A 23,007-nucleotide genomic window follows, 5' to 3' on the forward strand; every position below is an offset into this window, starting at 1 on the left:
CGGGGGGAGGCAACACACGGGGGGGGGACACTGGAGGGGGAAGGTAAAAAAACGAGGGGGGCAGGGGGAGCGGGGAGGGGCTGTGGCGGGGGCAGGGGGAGCGGGGGGGGGCTGTGGCCCGGGGGCAGGGGGAGCGAGCGGGGAGGGCGGGGGCCAGGGGGAGCGGGGAGGGGCTGTGGCCCGGGGGCAGGGGGAGCGAGCGGGGAGGGCGGGGGGGCGGGGAGGGCTGTGGCCCGAGGGCAGGGGGAGCGCGCGGGGGGGCCGGGGGCCAGGGGGGGGCCGGGGGAGCGGGGAGGGGCTGTGGCGGGGGCAGCGGGAGCGAGCGGGGAGGGCCGGGGGCCGGGGGGAGAGGGGGGAGCGGGGGGGGGCTGTGGCCCGGGGGCAGGGGGAGCGAGCGGGGAGGGCCGGGGGGGGGCAGGGGGAGCGGGGAGGGGCTGTGGCTGGGGGCAGGGGGAGCGGCTGTTGCCCGGGAGCGGGGGGAGCGGGGAGGGGCTGTGGCCCGGGGGCAGGGGGAGCGAGCGGGGGGGCCGGGGGGCAGGGGGAGCGGGGAGGGGCTGTGGCCCGGGGGCAGGGAGAGCGAGCGGGGGGGCGGGGGGGCTGTTGCCCGGGGGCAGGGGGAGCGAGCGGGGAGGGGCGGGGGGCAGGGGGAGCGGGGAGGGGCTGTTGCCCGGGGACAGGGGGAGCGGGGGGAGCGGGGAGGGGCTGTGGCGGGGGGCAGGGGGAGCGAGCGGGGACGGCCGGGGGGGCGGGGGGCAGGGGGAGCGGGGAGGGGCTGTTGCCCGGGGGCAGGGGGAGCGGGGAGGGGCTGTGGCCCGGGGGCAGGGAGAGCGAGCGGGGGGGCCGGGGGGCAGGGGGAGCGGGGAGGGGCTGTGGCCCGGGGGCAGGGAGAGCGAGCGGGGGGGGCGGGGGGGGCTGTTGCCCGGGGGCAGGGGGAGCGAGCGGGGAGGGCCGGGGGGGGCGGGGGGCAGGCTGCCTGTTGCAGGGTGGTGCGGCCAGGCTGGCACGTTGCGGTCCTGAGCTCACTGCGGCTCGCTGTAATCTCCTCTCCTGCCCGCCCCCACCCCTGTGCGGAGCGGTTCCTATTCCCATCACATCCCGCCCCCCCCCGCCTCCCTCCCCGTCTCTCTCCCACTCGACGCGCCTGGCTCCAGCGCTCCCCGGCCGCGTCTCCGAGCTCCCAGCGCCCCGCTCCAGCGGCATGGCTGGCACGTTCGCCCGCGTCCTGTGCGCTCGCAGATCCGCCGGCCTCCTGGCCGTGGTGGGAGCCGGGTCTCTGGCCACTGGATTCCTGCTCACCCGGGACGCGGTCAGCGCCGGCGAGAGGCAGCGGCGCCGCTACCCGCCAAGGTACCGGGCGGGGCTCGCTGCTCGGCCGGGACCCTCCCCGGGCTTCGTGCCAAAGCTGGAGGGGGGCTTCGCTCCCCCAGGGTGGGGACTGGGAGGGGCCTCCCCTGGAGCCGGGGGCAGCGCCCGGGGGCGGGGGCGTAGCCGCTGTGGGGCCGGGCGGGCTGCGCGGGTCTCCGCCCGTGGGGGCTGCGGTGGAGGAGCCCAGCCCGGACCGCCCCGGGGGCGAGTCGGTCCCCGCTGGCCGGGCTCCCTGCAGCGCAGGCTGCGGCTGGCGCCCCGAGCCATCACGTAGCTGCTGCAGCGCTCGGGCTGCGCCTCCCCCGGCGGCTGCGGCGGAGCGGGACCAATGCCTGCCCCGGGCCACTCGGGAACGTCCCCAGCCCGCTGGGAGCTCCGCCGCGTCTCTCTCTGGGCAGGGCCGGAGCCGTCCTGGCTCCCGGCCGGGAAAGCTCCGGGCCCGGGATGCTCAGGAGGAGCATGTGGGGCCGGGGATCACCCGCTGATCCGGATTAACGCGCCTGGAACCCGGGCGCCTTGTCCCGCCGCGGAGCAGCCCTTCGCCCCAAGCGGGCCGGGCAGCGCAGGCGGGAGCGCGCCTGGAGCCAGACGGGACGGGACGGGACGGATCTCCTCCCCCGGCAACGGCCGGCTGGGTAACCCGCCCGGCTCAGGGCCGGGCCCTGCCCTCGCCTGCCCAGCGCACAGGACCGGGCGGGTGGCTGGATAGCCATGGAGGGGGGGGGGGCGCTCCGGGGGAGGCTGGATAGCCATGGGGGGGGCGCTCCGGGGGAGGCTGGATAGCCAGGGTGGGGGGCGCTCCGGGGGAGGCTGGATAGTAGGGTGACCAGATGTCCCGATTTTATAGGGACAGTCCCGATTTTTGGGTCTTTTTCTTATATAGGCTCCTATTACCCCCCACACCCTGTCCTGATTTTTCATACTTGCTGTCTGGTCACCCTACTGGATAGCCATGGGGGGGGCGCTCCGGGGGAGGCTGGATAGCCATGGGGGGGCGCTCCGGGGGAGGCTGGATAGCCATGGGGGGGGCGCTCCGGGGGAGGCTGGATAGCTATGGGGGGGGCGCTCCGGTGGAGGCTGGATAGCCATGGGGGGGGCGCTCCGGGGGAGGCTGGATAGCCATGGGGGGGGCGCTCCGGGGGAGGCTGGATAGCCATGGGGGGGGGGCGCTCCGGGGGAGGCTGGATAGCCATGGGGGGGGCGCTAACAGGGGCTGGAGTCCTGGGGGGCTGCAGGGGCGGAACCGTTTGTACAGTGTGGGGCTGAGAGCCACTGAACCAAACTGTAACCCTGTGGGATGAAACTATTGCAAGCCAGGGGGTGTGGCAGCCCCCCCCCCGCACCCTCGTTCCAGCACCCATGGGTGCTAGTGATTGGGGCAGTGGATGGGCATGGGACACCCCCCCCTTCCTTCCACACCGAGGTCTGTGGGTTACATTGTATCTTGAGGGGAGGAGGGGGCTGGGCGAGGGATACCCACATCCCGGTCCTGTGACCTTGGAACTAAGAGCACCTCCTGCCTCAGCACAGGTCTGCTGCCTGCAGGCTCTGGCTGAGCCCACCTGGCTGCAGCAAGGTCTGTCCAGCCCTGGCGAGGGCTGGGCTGGGTCCTAGCTCCCAGGGCCTGGCTCCAGGCTCTGAAGAAGCTGCAGTCCCTGCGCCCTTGGGGGAGGAAGTTCCACAGGCTGGGGCCTGGAGGTGGCAGGCAGCCTTCCACTGGCTGCGGGTTAGAGTAGGTGATCCTTGGGTCTCGTCTAACACTCTGGCTGTAGGCTTTGAAAGGCAAAGGCCCTGACACACCCTGGGAAAAGCCCCATAGCTGGACAGAGTTATCCACACGGCTCACGCCTAGGGTGACCAGATGCCCCGACATTAGGGGCTGTCTTATTTAGGCAACTATACTCCCCTCTCCCCAAACTGTCCTGCTTTTCCACACTTGCTGTCTGATCATCCTATGCCTGGCACATGCACTCCCAGCCCTGCTTGTCTTCCCAAGCGCCCTCATCCCACCCTCAGTCCCTGCCCCCGGTGACTGTACTTAGCCCAGACTGGCCCAAGCGCTCCCACCCAAATCTCTGCCCCCTACCACCTGCAGCATGTCAGGGCAGTGTTTGGGCCACTAGGGAAAGACATGGGTGAGGGGCTCATGCTAATGTAGGGGATTAAGGCAATGAACGCTGCTTGCTGACTCAAGAGCACAAGTACCAACCTCAGGACAGGCTGTTAGGAACCAAGGCACAAACTCCAGACTGGTGGTGATTTCTGTACAGTACTTAGATTGCACCAACTAATTACCAAGTGTAAACCCTGAGGCACGGAAAGTCCCACTGGGTGCTCTGAGCTATCTCACCACCTAGGTGAGCCTGCCTTGGTGTAAGGGCCCATCTATCACAAAGGATCACAGCAATATTTGGTTACCCCAGTCACTTACCCAGGTCAGTTGCACCTTAGATCTCACGCCAAAGACGACACTTGTAGCCAATCCCCTACAGATTTCTTAAATAGGGAAAGGAACTCAGAGCATTATTTACAGAGTTAAAGCAAACAGACAAACCAATTAGTCTCAGTTTCCAGAGGTAATAGAAACTTCTGTAATCAGCCAGCTCTATTCATCCTTTAGGGCTAACCCAGACTAAGTGGCTGGGGATCTCTTGCTTTTGCCTCAAGGCAACCCCCCCCCCACCCGCCACACACACACACAGTCCAAGCAACAGGGATCATCAGTTCCTTCTTTTAGGGGTTGTATTCTCCTCTTCCCACAAGCTTTCAGCTGCAAAGCTCAGCTGATGGGAGGAGTCTCTTGCTTGATGCATTTTCACTGGGAGGAGGCAGCACCACCACAGAAGTCTTGTGTGCTCTTGTTGAAGGTACATAGGCAACTTCCAGCTGTGACATCCCACAAGAGTCCAGCTGGTATCGCTTGACCTTTCCTTGTTGGGAAGCTTGTAACACCTTCTGTTGAAGCTCAGCCCTTCACTCTAATTAACGTCTCTCTGCTCCATGGGGATTGACACACAGAGGCCCCAACATTGTAAGAACTTATTGGATATTGTGTTTTGCCATACGACTTTTCCAACAGCTGTTTGGCTAAGTAGAGTCCCCCATTACTGCCAGGCCTTGTGTTTGGGATATTTCTGTTATTTGTTCTAGAAATGCCTCATCCACCTCCTCTTCCTGATTTGGTGATGGACAGTACACCCCTACCATGATGTCAGCCTTATTTAACCCCTTTTTACTCAACTGGTCTACCTCCCACTTCTTTCTGGACCTCAGAAAGAGTGTATATGCTTGATGACAATGCAACACCTACTCCCTTTCTACCTGCCTGTCCTTCCTGAACACACTATACCCCTTTATACCCATCTTCCAGTCATGAGACTTATCCCACCAAGTCTCTGTGATGCTAATTACATCATAAGCTAAATGATGTACTAATACTTCCAGTTTTCCCCCATATTCCTTGGATCTGCATATAGACACCTAAGATGTTGAGCAGATTCCCTTACTGATTTCTTTCTTGATGCTCCTATTGTAATTTTCCATACCCCCCCAAACCCAACATTCAACCCTCTCGTACAGTCATCTTTTTTATAGGCTTTTGTTATCTGTCCCCTTTGAACCTAGTGTACAGCCCTCCTCACTAATTTGCTAGTTGGTGCCTCTTGGTCTGCTGAGAAGAGATGGGGTGCACCCGATCTTCCTCCTGGAGCAGCATCCCATTGTCAAGGAAGTTAAAGCTGTCCCATCAACACTATCTGCATAGCCAAGCATTCATCTCCAGGATGTGCATGTCCCTGCCTGGGCCCTTACCCACAACTGGAAGGATGGACATGAACAAAGCCTGTGCCACTGGCCCCTTCACCCTGGCTCCCAGAGCACTGTAGTCACTGCTGATCTGCTCGGGGTATGTCCAGTTGGAAGTCTCAGACTTGCAGTGTAGCTGTGCAGCAAGGCTTATAAGCATTCATGTGATACTTTTGGAACTGTTAAATACTATGCACTCTGCAACTGAGAGGCAACTTCTCAGACTGGCACCTTCTGGGAACAACTGACAACAACAGACTGGGAACAAATGAGAGGCACCTTCTCAGACTGTCTTCTGAAGGATGCTCATTGCTGGCTGAATATGTGTGGCTTTATCTGTCAAAGAAAGGACAAACTCCTGTACCTGTTAGGGCACAAAAGTAACTGACCTCTGTAGACTACAGTCACCTGGCTTTGGATAATATTCAGAGGCTTTCATTTTGGATATTTCAGACCAAAGGGTTAAAGTGGCATTATGCAAAGCCACTTCTTCATTTGAAAGCATTTTGACAGGCTCACTCACCAGAAAAAAAGTCATCCAAATGTTTTGTAGATAAAGTTCCTGCTTCAGATTATAGCAGCTTGTCTAGCCCCAGCGAATGTTATGGTGCTGCATAGAACCATGGTGGACTTGCCTTGTCCATGCTGTGCATGGACTGAAATTGCAGAACCCTACATAGCGTTTCTCATCTTGCCTGTAATAGTGTGTAGTTTCCACCTCTGAGGGAAGTAGGGCTTTGTGGGTGCTTGGACATCATCTAAACTAGAAAACTCATCCAGCAGCTGCCAATAGAATTAACTTCTCCTGCTTTCTGCTGCTGGCCTCACCAAATTCTGTCTAGCACGGGTGGCTTTTGACAGTTTTGCCTTCTTTTCATTTTCTTGACAGATAACACATATTAAAAGTTTGTGAAGAGTTTCTCTCTTTGATGTAAGCTTTAAGGGGCTTGCATCCTCCATGTCTTCATATACTATAACTTCCCTCTTGAGGTAGAAGTCCCAGAGTATATTGTTAACATTACCACACCATTTTCATTTTGTACAATATACAGATCTAAATTAGCACAAATCTGTATGTTAGTATCCAACTTGCCATTTTTGTTTAGTGAGCACTTTGATCCAAGTGCAATATGCAGCTGTGAATTGTCATCTCCAACACTAATACTGACCTGTGCATAAAAGTATCACTGAATTAAAAAGCTAGTTTATAGACTATTTCAAAGGCTAGTATTGCATGCACAGGCAATGACAAACTAAAACCTTTTGCCAGGCAGACTAGATGCTACTTTGTATGGAGCAAAGCTTACAGCTGGAGAAGATTACTCTGGAGAAGTTCATGTACATGTATATCTACTCACTATGCAGTACAAACTAAGACCATGCAATCTACTGCTTCTGGTTCACAATACTCAGTGTGACACTGATCTAAACAGAAAATTTCAGTTGAAAAATATAGAAAACTATTGTAATCACTTGTGAGATCCTTTGACAATTACAAATATGTGATGTGAAAATATTTCATGTTAGTATATTGCAAAATGTTTATATTCACCACTTTTGCCACATGCTAAACAGCTTAATTTCTGGGGGAAAAAAACAATACAAATAGTTTGATACACTGTTTGGTAGCATTGACCCAAACCCCATATTAAGGTTTTGAAACTGAACAGTCATAATGGCAGTCACAGTCACGTTGCAGTGTCTCTGTAACTGTGCAAAAAATGACTTTCATTTCAGGTACCATTATTTCACCTTGCCTACAGGGTTATGCCACCACTTGATAGCTCCATATCATACCTGATCAACACATACATAACAGAAGCTTTCCAGTGATCTGTGATGTGGGGGGGTGTACATGAAACTCCAACAATAAGCTTCTTTGTTGCGAATTGCCCCATACCTATTGGCTTGGCCTTGCCTTGAACAGGACCCCTAAGGCTCAGAGACCACAAGCCAAAGTACGAGAACCCAATATGTAGTATGGCTGAAAAGGAGATTTAACACAGTCTCCTGATCTGGGGGACTGAGTCAAGATTTTTTGGATGTTTGGGGCAGGCAATCCTGTAAAGGTCAAATGGGGGGGGCAGTATTCAGCAGCCAGTAACTGGAGATCCAAATGCCATGATGCTTCCTCCCAGGAGATTGACAGGATCAGTCCGTGACCTGCTTTGTACAGGCGTGCTACATGTCTGTGACATACAGCTAGTACACAAGGAACAGGTGCCAGCAGGGTGCTCAGGAGGAGTACATGGCACACTCCCTGCGTTTTGTAGGACCAATAAAAACTTGTGCCCTGCAGATGGTTTCCTTTGGCAGCTCCTTACAAGTTGAGCCTTTAACACCTTACAGGCAGCTGCATTCTGCGGGATTGTCCAGCCCTGCTGGAGCTGCTCAGCCAGCTCTGCAGACACTGAAAGGGCCGGGGGCTCCCCCCTCTCCTCCTGGGGAATCTGCCCAGCTAGAATTCACAATGTCATGGGGCTGCATGTCTGGGAGCAGCAGCATGTGTCAGGTTGGCCATGGGGAAATAGCTTGCTCGTGGCAGAGGGCAAACACCAGCGTGAGGAACGCTGGAACCAGCCAGGCTATGCTGCAGTGTGGGGCAAGCTCTCCTTGGAGCTGAGGTAGTCTGGAACGGTGTTACTCATGCGAGCCCCTGCAGCTTGAGGCAGTGTGGGAAGGAAAGAGCACTCTGCCTGGAGCAGACTGGATTTAGTCCCCCTGTGGAGCAGTCAGCTGTGGCCAGTGGTGTCTGCTCAGAAGCTGGATTCAGAGAAGCTGCAGGGCCTTGCCCAGCCAGAGGGCCCACTGTTCCCATGTAGGCGAGAGTGGCAGACACATTCCTGCGGCCCCACAATGGAGGTGGCTGCACTCACAGAGCTGTGCATTGTATTGCATGCCAAATGGGGGAGGCAGCAACAGAAGGAGACTGTGACTGCTACAAATACCCCATGCCCCGAGGGCAGTGCCTGTGCTGAAATAAAGCATGCTACTCCCAACACCTACCCCAGTGGGCCAACATCTGCTGAGCTCTGGCCCCCAGCACCTAGCTCCCACCCAGCTTCCCTGCACTAGCCTGAAGAGAAGCCCCCGCGGGGCTAGAACACACTGTTTGCAATGGGGCTCACCGGTCACCTCTGTGTGTATTTTCCTAGGAATGGGAATGCTCTGGGTACCTCTGTCACCCCCTGACTCTAGGATAAGAGCACCTACAATGGGGGCTGGGGACAGGTCATGCTCTCCAGGACGGAGGCTGGCCCCGTGACCCGCGGCAGCTGCTGTCTAGCACAGAAAGACTCATTCCAAGCCTTTTGCTCTTTTGTCTGAGCTAACAAGTGCCCGTCTCAGATCGCCCCAGTATCAGGAGAAAGGGTTCAGCTCACAGAGGCTGTGACCAGGTGCCCTCCCTGCCAAGCCGCCGGTGAACACAGGAAAAGCACAAAGCTTCTCTAAGCTGAGAATGAGGTCAGGAGAAGAACTCTTGTTAAGCTGATTAGAGGCAAACGTCTCCCTAATGCAATAAACTGCACCATTGGGAGCAGTTCCTGACAGCTGCAGATTGGGGTCACTGGCTCCGTCTCTGTCCTTCTGAGCGTCCCTTCCTTCCTGCCCAGACACCAGCAGCCAAGGTAGCCCCCACAAAGGATCCAAGGGGTGCAGGGACCCCAGGGGCAGGGGCTCACAGATCTATCCCTATTAGGAACCATCCATGTGCTTGACCCTGTACAAAAGACACAGGGTGTGGGGCCAGATTTTCAAAAGCCGTGGATAGCTAAAGATGCAGGTGGGGGCTAGTGGGCTTGTTGAGAGCAGGCTGGACATAGAATTCTATTGACTGGAAGAGAAGAAAATATGGATCTGAGGAGAAATAAACCAGAACAGAAGCTCCCAAATTCTTAAAGCCCTCAGAAAACCTGGGCTGGGGTCTCCTGCCAGAGCAACATCAGTCTTCATCTCAGAGCAGCCCTAGCACCCTCCTTGCCCATTCTCCTCACTCCTGCCCTGCAACCCCCCACTAGCAGCCTGGGCTCCCCTTTCCTTGCCACATGGATGGTGAGCAGAAAGACATTTATTCTGTTTCGCACCAGCAGCGAGCTCAGCACTGGGTGGGACAGAGGAACACAGCCTCCGCCCAGAGGTGCTTACGCAGGGGCAGGCCAGGGAGGAGATGGCTGTTTGCGCCTGGCGGAAGTGACTTCAGAGTAGGGGCTGATCCAAGAGGGGAGGAATCCAGCATCTCAGTACAGGGAGGCAATTCCTGGCACGGGGCAGTGTAGGGGAGGTAGAGGCAAGATTCACTGTGGAGTGAAGGAGGGAGGGAGGTGGAGCGAGGCCAGAGGAGGCAGCAATGGGAGTGCAGCTGGAAGGAAGCAAGAGGAAGCCAGTGCCTTGCATGGGTCCAGAGAATATCTTGGCCAAGGTGGTGTTCTCTCCACTGAGGCCTCCTCTCCACTGTGGGGGAGGATGTGGAAAGCCGAGAGGGAGCAGATCCCAGTGCCCTGATGCACCAGCAGGACACACTGAAATCCAGAGAGGCCAGTGCCCCAGCCCAGAGGTTAAACATTCCCCATGTTCTGTTCTCCCCACAGTGCCGAATATCCAGATCTCCGGAAACACAATAACTGCATGGCAAGTAACCTGACGCCAGCCATCTACGCCCAGCTCTGCGATAAAACCACCCCCAACAGCTGGACCCTGGACCAGTGCATCCAGACAGGGGTGGACAACCCTGGGCACCCCTTCATTAAGACTGTGGGCATGGTAGCAGGTGATGAAGAATCCTACGAGGTGAGCAGCTGCCAGAGCTGCAGAGCAACTCCAAAGCGTAGCATAACAATTTCAGCAGCACAAAACCCCCCAGCCTCAGCCAGACAGGATCTCACCCCCAGCACCCGCCAGCCCTGTGCCATCACTCACAGCTTGAGCATGCGTCTCCTTGGCCTCACCACACTGCGACCTCTTACCGTCAGACATTGTCCTGGTGGAGAATAGCATCTGCAGAGACATGGGCTGCTAGTCTTCTTGCTTTAAGGGCCCAGGGGTCACCAGCTGGGGTCAGGATGACTTGCCCTTCCCCAGAAAAGCACTGCACAAGCAGGTGCATTACAGGACATCTGTTCCTTCCCAACACACTCAGCACTGGACACTCTAAGAGCTGCACCTCTGACCCGCTGTGGCTCAAGAGAGGGTGGGGGGATGCCAGCCCATTGATGAGGAGTCCAGTAGTGAGCTAGATGGGCCATTAGCTGCTCCTTCAAGTAGTTCCTGGTTTATTATAATCTGGGGAACTTGTTCTAAACTAGAGGCACGTCCAGCTTGTTGAACATGAACCTGTACCAACCACTTATGCCGGCCAAAGGGCAGGCCAGAGGTATTCACACATGCTCCTTCCCTGCCCTACATTCTGACCCCATAACCCCGCCCCCCCCAGCCTTCCCTTCATTCTAACCCCATAACCCCCCCGCGCCGCTCCAGTCACTACATGAGGCTTCTCCCCCACCCCCCAGTCACCACATGGGGCTTCCCTTCATTCTAACCCCATAACCCCATCTCCCCCAGACACCAAAAGGGGTTCCCTACACTCTGACCCCATGAAGGAGAGTGGGGTCACCGAGTGCACCCCCTGGTTCCTTGAGCAGCTCTGATCCTGTGGTGGATCACAAACTGAATGTGTCACCATCTGATGCAGTTAATATCATTCTGGGGTATATTAACAGGCGTGTCATATGTGAGACATGGCAGGTAACTGTTCCACTCTGGCGAGGCCCTGGCTGGAGCACTGTGCTGCTTCTGGGCACCGCACTTTAGGAAAGATGTGGACAAATAAGAGAGACTCCAGAGGAGAGCAACAAAAATGATAAAGGTTTAGAAAACCCGACCTTGGAGTCATTGTGGAGAGTCCTCTGAAAACATCCACTCATTGTGCAGCGGCGTCAAAAAAGGTGAACAGAATGCTGGGACTCATTAAGAAAGGGATAGACAGTAAGACAGAAAATATCATATTGCCTCTCTATAAATCCATGGTACGCCCACACCTTGACTAGTGCGTGCAGACAAGACAATATATCTCAAAAAAGATATATTGGAATTGGAAAAGGTTCAGAAAAGGCCAACAAAATGCTTAGGGGTATGGAACAGCTTCTGTATGAGGAGAGATTAATAAGCCTGAGACTTTTCAGCTTGGAAAAGAGACGACTAAGGGGGGATATGATAGCGGTCTATAAAATCATGACTGGTGCGGAGATAGTAAATAAGGAAGTGTTATTTACTCCTTCTCATAACACAAGAACTAGCGGCCACCAAATGAAATTAACAGGCAGCAGGTTTAAAAGAAACAAGAGGAAGTATTTCTTCACACAGTGCACAGTCAACCTGTGGAACTCCTTGCCAGAGGATGTTGTGAAGGCCAAGATTATAACAGGGTTCAAAAAAGAACTAGATAAATTCATGGAGGACAGAACCATCAATGGCTATTAGCCAGGCTGGGCAGGGATGGTGTCCATAGCCTCTGTTTGCCAGAAGCTGGGAATGGGTGACAGGGGATGGATCACTTGATAGTTACCTGTTCTATTCATTCCCTCTGGGGCACCTGGCACCGGCCACTGTCGGCAGACAGGACACTGGGCTAGATGGACCTTTGGTCTGACCCAGTCTGGCTGTTCTTATGACCTGTGAGGAAAGGTTAAGAAAACTGGCATGTTTAGTCTTGAGAAAAGAAGATGGGGGGGGGAACTTAATCACAGTCTTCAATTATGTGAAGTGCTGTTTGTTATACAGAGGACGGTGATCAATGGCTCTGCATGTCCACCAAAGGTAGGACAAGAAGTGAAGGGCTTAATCTGCAGCCAGGGAGATTTAGGTTAAAGATTAGGAAAAGCTTTCTAACTTTTAGGGTGTTTAAATTCTGGAACAGGCTTCCAGAGGTTGGAAGGGCGGTTGTGGAATCTCCATCACTGGAGGGTTTGAAGAGCAGGTCAGACAAACACCTGTCAGGGCTGGTCTAGGTTTACTTGGTCCTGCCTCAGCACAGGGGGCTGGACTTGATGACTTCGAGGTCCCTTCAGCCCCACATTCCTATGGTTCTATTATCCAACCCCATTGCCCTCCACTACTTTAAGGGATGTCCCTGCACTCTAACCCCATAAACCCCCTGCCACTGCGCAGGGCCCCTGCACTCTAACCCCATAACCCCCCACCACTGCGCAGGGCCCCTGCACTCTAACCCCATAAACCCCCCACCACTGCGCAGGGCCCCTGCACTCTAACCCCATAAACCCCCATCACTGCACAGGGCCCCTGCACTCTAACCCCATAAACCCCCCACCACTGCACAGGGGCCCTGCACTCTAGCCCCATAAACCCCCTGCCACTGCGCAGGGCCCCTGCACTCTAACCCCATAAACCCCCCACCACTGCACAGGGGCCCTGCACTCTAGCCCCATAAACCCCCTGCCACTGCGCAGGGCCCCTGCACTCTAACCCCATAAACCCCCATCACTGCGCAGGGCCCCTGCACTCTAACCCCATAAACCCCCCACCACTGCACAGGGGCCCTGCACTCTAACCCCATAACCCCCTGACACTGCGCAGGGCCCCTGCACTCTAACCCCATAAACCCCCCACCACTGCACAGGGGCCCTGCACTCTAACCCCATAAACCCCCATCACTGCGCAGGGCCCCTGCACTCTAGCCCCATAACCCCCCACCACTGCACAGGGGACCTGCACTCTAACCCCATAACCCCCCACCACTGCGCAGGGCCCCTGCACTCTAACCCCATAAACCCCCATCACTGCGCAGGGCCCCTGCACTCTAACCCCATAAACCCCCATCACTGCGCAGGGCCCCTGCACTCTAACCCCATAAACCCCCATCACTGCGCAGGGCCCCTGCACTCTAACCCCATAAACCCCCATCACTGCGCAGGGCTCCTGCACTCTAACCCCATAAACCCCCCACCACTGCACAGGGGCCCTGCACTCTAGCCCCATAAACCCCCATCACTGCGCAGGGCCCCTGCACTCTAACCCCATAAACCCCCATCACTGCGCAGGGCTCCTGCACTCTAACCCCATAAACCCCCACCACTGCACAGGGGCCCTGCACTCTAACCCCATAACCCCCCACCACTGCGCAGGGCCCCTGCACTCTAACCCCATAAACCCCCATCACTGCGCAGGGCTCCTGCACTCTAACCCCATAAACCCCCACCACTGCGCAGGGCTCCTGCACTCTAACCCCATAACCCCCCACCACTGCACAGGGGCCCTGCACTCTAGCCCCATAAACCCCCACCACTGCGCAGGGCCCCTGCACTCTAACCCCATAAACCCCCATCACTGTGCAGGGCCCCTGCACTCTAACCCCATAAACCCCCACCACTGCGCAGGGCCCCTGCACTCTAACCCCATAAACCCCCATCACTGCGCAGGGCCCCTGCACTCTAACCCCATAACCCCCCACCACTGCGCAGGGCCCCTGCACTCTAACCCCATAACCCCCCATTGGCGGTGGTGCAGCACTGGTGGGGGTGGAAGGGTGCATTGGGGCTCCAGGGGGTGCAGTGTTTTGGCTGCTCAGTGGGGAGGAGGGAGCATGGCTTAATTTGGGATGTTGCTGGGGGTGGCTGGGATGACCAATGTTTTGCTGCCACATCCTCATTTCTGTCCCAGGCGGAGTCTTTGCTGCACCATCTCTGAACTCCCCTGAGTTCCTGGCTTGCCTGTGCCCTGTGCATTAGCCCTGTCACTCCCACTGAGCAGTTCCTTCTTGTCCCTGCTCTGCAATCCCTATCTCCACTGGTCTCTCCCTGGGAAGAGGCTGCAGCTGAGCTGCAATGCCTGTGAGGCCCACGTGCCCGTTGGGTGAAGGGAAGGTCGGCATTACGAGATGCACTGGACACTGCATGGAAGATGCCCTAGGGAGCACCCAGGCTGCAGGACAGCACTGCAGGGACAGGACATCTCCCCTTTCCCTGCGCTGCTGGGCTGGGCACAGAATGGGGAGCAGGCCCTGTCCTCCAGCAGGCAGATGGCCCCCTGCTCCCCATGACTCCTCTCTAATCCCTGCCTGTTGCCATTCCAGGTGTTCGCGGACCTGTTTGACCCTGTGATTCAGGAGAGACACAATGGTTACAACCCACAGACCATGAAACACCCCACGGACCTGGATGCTAGTAAGGTGCGTAACACCCTGAGGTCACACGGTGTGGCCTTAAGAGCATCCTAGTGCTACCAGTGTCAGGCAGTGATTCCAGCTGGCCTGACCACTGCAGTGTCCCCAACTCCCTTATGTCCTAACCTGTATCTAATAGAGTTGTGTCCGGTGTCATTGGAAAACCAGTAACACGCTGAGCAACAGTAGTCAAGCATGTACCATAAATGCCCAAGGCGTGTGCAAATGGCAAGGAAGTCTGGCACTACGATATGGTTCAAGCAGACAGGCCTGGGCAGTGGGTAAACAGGTGTTTGCCAGACAGGAAAGTCTGACCCCTCCCTCCAGGTGCAATCACAATTAACAATCACTGTCAAGTGGCTGTTCTGTGGCCTATCGGAGGCTGCAGGGACAGATCAATTTGCATTGTAGAAAGCAGCAGTGAGAAGAAACCAGCATGGAGTCGTCTCCATCAAACTCCAGGCACCTTTCCCACAGCTGGGGCACAGGATCCTGAGAAGGGCCAGTTCAGTAGTTCACTGGGTCAGCAAAGAGAGGGGCAAAGAGCCCCCAGTGATCGTTCACTGAAGACAACAAAGGAATTGAGCACATTGAACTGTGTGGGAGCCCCTCCCCTGGGGCGGGCAGCCTCTTGCTGGAAGGACGTGTGGTAAAAATCTGACCTTGAACTAAGGCTGGAGTGGTGGTAAGTCTGAGTCACTACAGCGTGTTTTATTTGCTTGTAGCCATTTCTGATTTTATCCCTTACACTGGAACTCACTGACAACCCATCTTCTTGTGATTAAATACGTTTACTTGGAGTCTACGCCAGCCCAGTGCTGTGTTTGACTTGACGTGCTTGTTAGCGTCAGTTAACGCAACAAGCTGCTGTGCTTTTGTCTCGTTAACAGACCAACAGAGCTTATTACTCCTCTGAACGTTCCTGGAGAGGCTGGACGCGTCAGGGCAGACAGTCTGGGGGAAATTCAGGACTGGGGTGAGGTGGGGTCACTTGGTGAACAGTCACCAAGGCTGGCGGAGACCTGAGTGTGCTGGAGTCAGGGTTGCTGAGCCCAGGCTGTGCGGGCTTGTCTGCTGGCCGGGAGCTACAGCAGCAGAGCAGTTTACGGGGTTACAGGACAAGCGGTGAGACAACCTCTCACTGGTCTGAGTTGTACCCCAAGCTGTCATCGTTTCATAGTCAAACAAGATTTGCACCCGGTTTGTTGTGTGGACTGAAGTTTTACACTCTAAGCACTGGTAAAACCGTGTAGGTGATTCTCAAGTGCTCAGGCTGGGAGCAGTCACAGAAAGGTTTACAGGGTTACGGTATCTATTTTGGGCATGAGAACTATAGAACAAAGGACGTCTACAATGAACGCTGGTGAAACCGTTGCATAGCTGGAGCTGGCTATGTTCGGAAAGGAGAAAAGAGCCCTAAGAAGAGATGCTGAGAAAGCAGCACGAAAATAGCAGAAATGGGAATCAGAACAAAGGGAGGGCGGGAGTGTGTGAACACCAACCATGGAGCCAAAGAGCAGCAGCAGCAGCTGTGCACCAGTGAACCCTGGAGCCACCGACAAAGGAGCACTGGCAAAAGAGGAGGCGACTGCACAGCCTGGACATGGGGGAAGCTGTGGACAGAGCTCATAGGTGCTCTCTCTCCCCCCAAGGAGCACCCAGCTGCGAGGTTCGTAAGGCCCAACGTTCACTAGCAGCCACTCGGGGCAGCTTTACATGTTCTTAATAGAGCGGAAGTTACACAAGCCTTGAACTATGGGGAACTGAAAGAGGCCGCCCTGCAAAGGCTCTCGTGGCTCCTGAGGTGAGGACATTTAGAAACCTCAGAATGAAGGACAAACTGAGTCCCAGAGACGGTGTGTATAAGCCATGTGGTTTGATGAAAACTGGGGCAAGGGGAAGGAGGCAGCGTGCTGTGAACAGCTATTTGATCTTTTTGCACAGGAGCAATGTTCTGAAGAAGTCAAACAAGCTCTTTGGGATAAGTCCCTGGCCTGTCCCCAAAACAGCAGCTCCAGCTGATTCCTATGTACAAGCCAGCATGGCCAATGAGCGCAAGCCCCAGAGGGAAAGGCAGAAGCCCAGTGTTAAGTGAGGGGGCACATTTTGTCCCTGGGAAGAGAAAGAAAGGTTGGGAGCCCAGGCACTCACCTCCCCAGACTCACTCCCCTGCTAGAAACCACCATCACAGACCCCCTCTTCAGGAGAACGATCCAAGAAGGTGCTACTAGGAATAATGGCCCTAAACTCAGAGAAGAGAAGCCCACGCCCTGCCCAACCCAGATCTCTGCAGCGGCCATTAACACAGAGAAGCTGCTGCCCCTCCGTGGCTGCCCCTGCCTGCCCCGCCCAGGTTCCCCCTCGTTAATTTTGTGAGGCCTGACCCAGAGAAAGTGGCTGTGGAAATTATGAATGTTGCCAAGGTGACTGGCAAAGAACACATAGGAGGAGGGACCCAGTGCCCAGATTTCTCTGGCCAGGAAAGCATGGTCCAAGAGACTGGCATGTTACTGGCCAGAAGGTAGACCACCTGGCATTGGGCAGATATAAAATTCCTGTATCTCTGGCTAAGTGGGAAGGCTGAGACGCTACCTTACAAGTTGGAGTGTCGGGCTGCATTCCTACTGAAATGCTGCTGGAAAATGACAGCTTACCCGTGACTCAGGCTGTTAACGTCGGACCTTGTGGTGAAATGGAACAGAGTTCTGGGACCCCGAGGGCATGGGGAAGACCCAGACTGCTGTGGGGAGGGAAGACACTTCCAGCTCTGGCTAGCAGAAGAAAGCCGTGTGGGAGGGGCCATGGAGCAGAGGTTCAGAGCTGGGAGTTAGTGCCTACGACTGAGGACACGGTCCCACTTGTCAGCTGCCAAAGGGCAGATTGTGCTGCAGAGTGCAGGACTGTCCTGGGGGGACCCCACCGAGGGGAAAGCTGGACAGGGAAGCTCCCGTAGGGAAAGCCAAAAGCCCTGGGAAACCTTACCAGCACCTAGCTGTGCAGCCCAGCCCTGTGGGCGGTTAATGGTGCTAGCCTGGGTCGCACCCCAAAATGTCAGGTTTCAGAGTAGCAGCCGTGTTAGTCTGTATCCGCAAAAAGAACAGGAGTACTTGTGACACCTTAGAGACTAACAAATTTATTTCAGCATAAGCTTTCGTGGGCTACAGCTTACTTCTTCGGATGCATAGAACAGAACACACAGACAGGGGATATTTATACATACAGAGAACATGAAAAGGTGGAAGTATGCATACCAACAGGCAGAGTCTAATCAATTGAGATGAGCTATCGTCAGCAGGAGGAAAAAAACTTTTTCCTGTCTGTGTGTTCCATTCTATGCATCCGAAGAAGTGAGCTGCAGCTCACGAAAGCTCATGCTGAAATAAATTTGTTAGTCTTTAAGGTGCCACAAATACCTCAAAATGTGACATACAGGCACAATCAGAGCCCAGTACCCCTGACACCAGGGAGGACACTGCTCTAACCCCCAGCTGGGCAGAATGGGAACAATCCAGGGCAAAACTCCTGGCTCCACCCACATATTAGGCCCCACCTACTCACCCTGAGGCATGAGCGTTCGGGCAAAAATACTCAGCAGCCCACCCCTTGTTTCAGGCCGGCACTGGCTGCAGACTCTGGTGCAGCCCTGGGGGAGGGGAAGGGAGAACACATTGTAACCCCCACATCTCACCATCCAGGGGCCTTTTCAGACAAGGACGGACCCAGCTTGTACCAGCCAGGATTGGCTTCCCTTCCCCAACCCCGCCACCTTCTGCCCCTCGCTCCCATCTTGGGGCTCTCACCTCCCATCACCCCTGCTTCCCCCCGCAGATTAAATCCGGCTACTTCGACGAGCGCTACGTGCTCTCATCGCGCGTCCGGACGGGGCGCAGTATCCGCGGGCTCAGCCTGCCCCCTGCCTGCACCCGCGCTGAGAGGAGAGAGGTGGAGAAGGTGACCGTGGATGCCCTGAGCGGCCTAACAGGAGACCTGGCCGGCCGGTACTATCGCCTCAGCGACATGACGGAGAAGGAGCAGCAGCAGCTCATTGATGTGAGCAACCCCGCGGGCCCAGGGCTGCCATGGGGTGATGGAAGGACCGACATGTCAGGGCCATCCTAGGGTGTTGGGGCAGGGCCAGGGCCAGCCAGGGGGCTGCCAGGGGCAGGGGAAGGGTACAACACAGATGGGCCAAAACTGGCAGGAGCCCTGGAGAAAGTAACCTGGAAACGCTAGCTCAGCTTCTGCCCTTTTCTTCTCCCTGGCACGACCCTCCCCCCCCCCCCCACCCCCCCCCCCCCCCCCCCCCCCCCCCCCCGCCCTTCACGCTCCTCCCTCTGCTGCCGCTCAGCGGCTGCCCCTGCCTGCCCCGCCCAGGTTCCCTGCCCTGCATGGCAGATGGTACCAGGGCTCTGCTCCTGGACAGGGCGCAGGCCTGGGCACAGCTGCTGGATCTAGCTGGCTCCACAGCGGGCTGGCTGCGGAGGGGAATAACACAGCCATGCTGCTTAGTCCCAAGGCCAGGGAGCCTGCAGCCCAGCACCTCCTGCAGCACTTCCCACTTCCTGTCTCCAGCCTCATGGTGCTGCCAGCATCCTGCCGGGCCCTGCAGCCTCTGGGCCTAGGGCAGATCCAGCCATAGCCTCTTGCGGCTGCTGAGCAGTTCCAGCCCCGGAGCAGACCCTAATGAAGGGGGTCCTTAGGGACAGCCACTGCCAAGCTTGCTGGGAGTTGGCCCTGCCCAGTGATTAAAGCACAGATTGCCCCCGATGTTCCCAGCTCCCGGAGCGCAGCTTGCAGGCCCCAAAGGCAGCTAGGTCTGCCCTGCATTGGGGGAGCTGCCCAGAAGGTGCACAGGGGAGGGGAGAGCTCAGGGGCCGGGCAGGGGATCCCCTGGGAACAGTACTTGGGGTGTCTTGCTCATGCCCCATCTCCTTTCGCAGGATCACTTCCTCTTCGACAAGCCCGTCTCCCCCTTACTGACGGCATCAGGAATGGCCCGGGACTGGCCCGACGCCCGAGGAATCTGGTCTGGATCCACTGCTTTCACCTGGGCAGCTGATAGCACGCAGCCTATGGGGCGAGGCTTAGCCCGTTGCCACGCACACACAGGGCAGCACAATACTCACAACTACACCTCCTATTACCCCCACCCACTCCACACACCCCCCGTATAGCCACTTCCCTCTACAACCAGCCCCCCCGATCACCTCCCCCTCTCTACACCCCCCCCCCCATCTTTCCCATCCTCCTCCATACACCCAGTTCAAACGCTCCTGGGACTGACTATCATCAGTGAGATCACCTGGAAGTTCTCTCAGCCCTTCTCTGTCACCACTCCCGCTCACTATCAGGCAGGTTTCTAGCCCGTTAATCAGCATCGGGACTCTTCTCTGAGCCCTCTCCAACTGATCGACATGCACCAGAATTGGGCAGGATTCCACCATTGCCAGATACAGACGTTAAAAACCCTCTACTCCCTTTATGGAGCCCAACATCGCGTTCGCCCGCGTGGCCACAGCGTCGCACTAGGAGCTCTTGTTCAGCTCACCATGACCCCCACCTCCTCAGAGCCCCTGCTTCCCAGGACAGCCCCCCAGCCTGTGGACGTGGCCTAGAGTCCTTCCTGTGTGTTTACATTTACACTTGGCAGTAGGCCCCACACACGCCTCATACCCCTGCTTCCCCCACCCCTCGGCAAGCAACCATTCGTGGCTTGTTTGCATTGTGGGGGCCAAACCCTGGCTCTTCCCAGACCCCTTCTTCCAGGGATTCTCACAACCAATTTTTTGGTGGCCTCAAGGAGCGGCCACCAATTCTTGCTGGTGGCCACTGTGCCAAACCTGTCTCTGTGCCTGCCCCCCGCATCCCTTCAGCGAGAGCCCCTGGCCCCGGGGAAGGTGGGGGGAACTCTCCGGTCACTTGCGGCGTCCCAGGCTCCCCGTGCCCTGGGTAGGTTGGAGTGGGGAAGCTGCCTGGGGGAGCCCCAGCAACCAAACACCATAGCCACCTCCATGGAGGAGTCACCTGGCTCCGGTGCTGCACGTCTCCAGAGGCACTGCCCAGAACCCCTGGGGAGGCTGCCTGGTGCAGGGCACCGGCCCCTGCTGGTGGTGCCAGCGCAAACCCCAAGGTGGCACATCTCACTGCCCTTGGGAACAGCTAGTCAGGAGCTATAGCTGGGTGCTGCCGGGAGGGGCCGCAGCTCTGCCCCCCCCCCCATTTCTGCCCATGCTGTGGAGTGTTGTGGCTGCAGAAATATGCTGGTGGCTGTTTGAAACGCTGCCTTAGAGCGTGTCGCCCGGCACTTACGGTGGCTGGCCTGTGCCCACTGGCTGGGGTGTGGGACTGTTTCACTGCTGTGTCGCTGTCAGGGCTTTGGCCTGGCTGCTGGGATCTAGCCGGCTCTGTTCCAGCAGGGGCAGGATCAGTGCTCTCCTCACCTGCAAGCCAGAGCTGGCCCAAGAGTCTTCCACCATGAGTGTCACAGGGGCTGACCCCTGCTGGGCACTCCCGCCCTGTGGGCTGCCCAGCATCTGCCTGGCCCAGCTGTGGCTGCGAGTGCTGACGAGCTGTGCTCTCCCCCAGGCACAATAATGAGAAGACCTTCCTGATCTGGATCAATGAGGAGGATCACACCCGCCTCATCTCCATGGAAAAGGGCGGCAACATGAAGCGGGTCTTTGAGAGGTTCTGCAAGGGCCTGAAGGAGGTGAGCACAAGGCTGCCCCGGCCCGGCCCGGCCCTCCTGGTGCTGTCAGCCGCCTCAGCCCGGCCCTCCTGGTGCTGTCAGCCGCCTCAGCCCGGCCCTCCTGGTGCTGTCAGCCGCCTCAGCCTGGCTCTCCTGGTTTGCCCAGTGGAATGGCCCCCTCAGGGGTAGGCTCAGCCCACAACACCCCGTGTCAGTGGCTCGCACCGGGGGCTGCTGGGCCCTATGTCCGGAAGCAGCCAGTCCAGGCTTCGTTTGGGCAGTGCTGGGAGAGCTGGCCGCGAGGCTGACCTGCGGCTGTTCCTCGGGTTCCAGGTGGAGAGACTAATCCAGGAGCGAGGCTGGGAGTTCATGTGGAATGAGAGGCTGGGCTACATCCTGACGTGTCCGTCCAACCTGGGCACCGGGCTGCGCGCAGGGGTCCACATCAAACTGCCGCTGCTGAGCAAGGTACCACCATAGCTGTGGCTGTTTGGAGCAGGGCTGAGCCTGGGGGACAGGTCAGACCTCACAAAGCCAGGAGAACAGCCATTGAGGGCCCCAGGATTTGGGGCTCCTATCAGAGTTACCGTGAGGAGCAGTGCATGCTGGGAGCTGCAGTCAGCTCCCTCTGACACAGATCAGAGGTGATCCTTGGCCCGGCCACAGACCAGATCACGTCCCATCTATGGCAGGTCTTCCAGATTCAGTTCCCTGTGCTCTCCTCAAAGGGCCCTTTCGGGAAGAGACTCCCCACTCTCATTGGCTGGGCTCCCCCACCCCACACCCAGGCCTGGCTCCAGGGGCCCTGTCCTGCCCTCCTCGACCGCCTCAGCAGGTACCCAGTCTTCCCCACAAGGCGCTGACCCAACGCCTCTCTGCGTTTCCAGGACACCCGATTCGCCAAGATCCTGGAGAACCTACGGCTGCAGAAGCGCGGGACAGGCGGGGTGGACACGGCCACCACCGGCAGCACCTTTGACATCTCCAATCTGGACCGCTTGGGAAAATCTGAGGTACCTGCCTGGGTCGGTGTTCTGGCCAAGCCTGGCATGGGAGGGCACTGCGAGCATGGCGGTGCAGAAAGCAAGCGCTCGCCTGTCTGCGTGCTGCACGTGCACGGCAGACATGCCGCTAGTGGGCATGGGTGGGGGCAAACAGCAGCCCAGCCAGCTGAGGGACGTGTGGGCTCCTGGCCCACAGACGGAGCCAAGCAGAAGGTTGTGAAGGAATGAGGGGGCTGTGCTGCTGTCTGGCATGGTGCCATCTGGCACTGGAGGTCTAGGCTGAGCTGTGGGGGCCACCTGGCATCACCACAGCCAAGGCTGTCCCATGCTCATGGGTGTGCAGGGCCTACTGTGCCCAGGTAGCCGCATCACTGCATGGCCAGCGCCTTGCAGGAGCCAGGCCCTGCCCAGGGAGGGCTCAGTCAGGGGGCAGGGAGGGCTACCAGGGCTGCTGGCTGCAGCCGTGGCCCCTGGGCTGCGGGAAGAGGCGGGGCCTGACGTGGGCTCTGTGTGCTCCTGCCTCAGGTGGAGCTGGTGCAGCTGGTGATAGATGGAGTGAACTACCTGATCGACTGTGAGCGGCGGCTGGAGCGGGGCCAGGATATCCGCATCCCCTCGCCCGTGCCTCAGTTCAGGCACTAAATCTGAGCCCTGCTTGGACAGGCCCCAGCCCCGGAGCCCCCCCCAACCCCCTGTAGCCTGACCGGCCCTAATGGCTGTTGTGTTACCCACAATGCACTGTACCAGCCTCCATAAACCTCTGCTGCTGTAAGCCTGGCTCTGGCTGGTTCTTGGCCCCCAGCTCCCACTGGGGGCTTCCGTCTCAACTGCCCAGGGCCCTTGGCTGGGGGAGCCCTGAGCCCTGGCCCTGCCTAGGGAGAGGGCTCCAGGCCAGCTGCCCTCCCGCCCCAGGGGCACGCGGATGGGGCCAAGGGCTTGCTGTGCTGGGAGCATTGGCCAGTGCCCATGGT

General features: G+C 57.6%; 1 protein-coding gene across 3 annotated transcripts; it reads left to right on the forward strand.

The window, feature by feature from the left end:
- Positions 1-1,155: 1,155 nt before the first annotated feature.
- On the forward strand, positions 1,156-22,792 carry LOC123344258 (creatine kinase U-type, mitochondrial). Of its 3 annotated transcripts, none has more exons than XM_044980275.1 (9): positions 1,156-1,347; positions 9,759-9,957; positions 14,255-14,350; positions 18,173-18,394; positions 19,285-19,370; positions 20,930-21,053; positions 21,366-21,500; positions 21,920-22,045; positions 22,562-22,792. In XM_044980275.1, the coding sequence occupies exons 1-9, from the start codon at positions 1,199-1,201 to the stop codon at positions 22,676-22,678; spliced, it is 1,254 nt and encodes a 417-aa protein (XP_044836210.1). In that variant the 5' UTR covers positions 1,156-1,198; the 3' UTR covers positions 22,679-22,792. The 3 variants fall into 3 exon arrangements, with proteins under 3 accessions (XP_044836210.1, XP_044836211.1, XP_044836212.1); XM_044980276.1 differs by lacking the exon at positions 1,156-1,347 and adding an exon at positions 8,699-8,798; XM_044980277.1 differs by lacking the exon at positions 1,156-1,347 and adding an exon at positions 9,135-9,222.
- The last annotated feature ends 215 nt before the right edge of the window (positions 22,793-23,007 follow it).

Source organism: Mauremys mutica, chromosome 11 (genome assembly GCF_020497125.1).
Source record: "Mauremys mutica isolate MM-2020 ecotype Southern chromosome 11, ASM2049712v1, whole genome shotgun sequence".
In the NCBI taxonomy this organism is placed as follows: Eukaryota; Metazoa; Chordata; order Testudines; family Geoemydidae; genus Mauremys; species Mauremys mutica.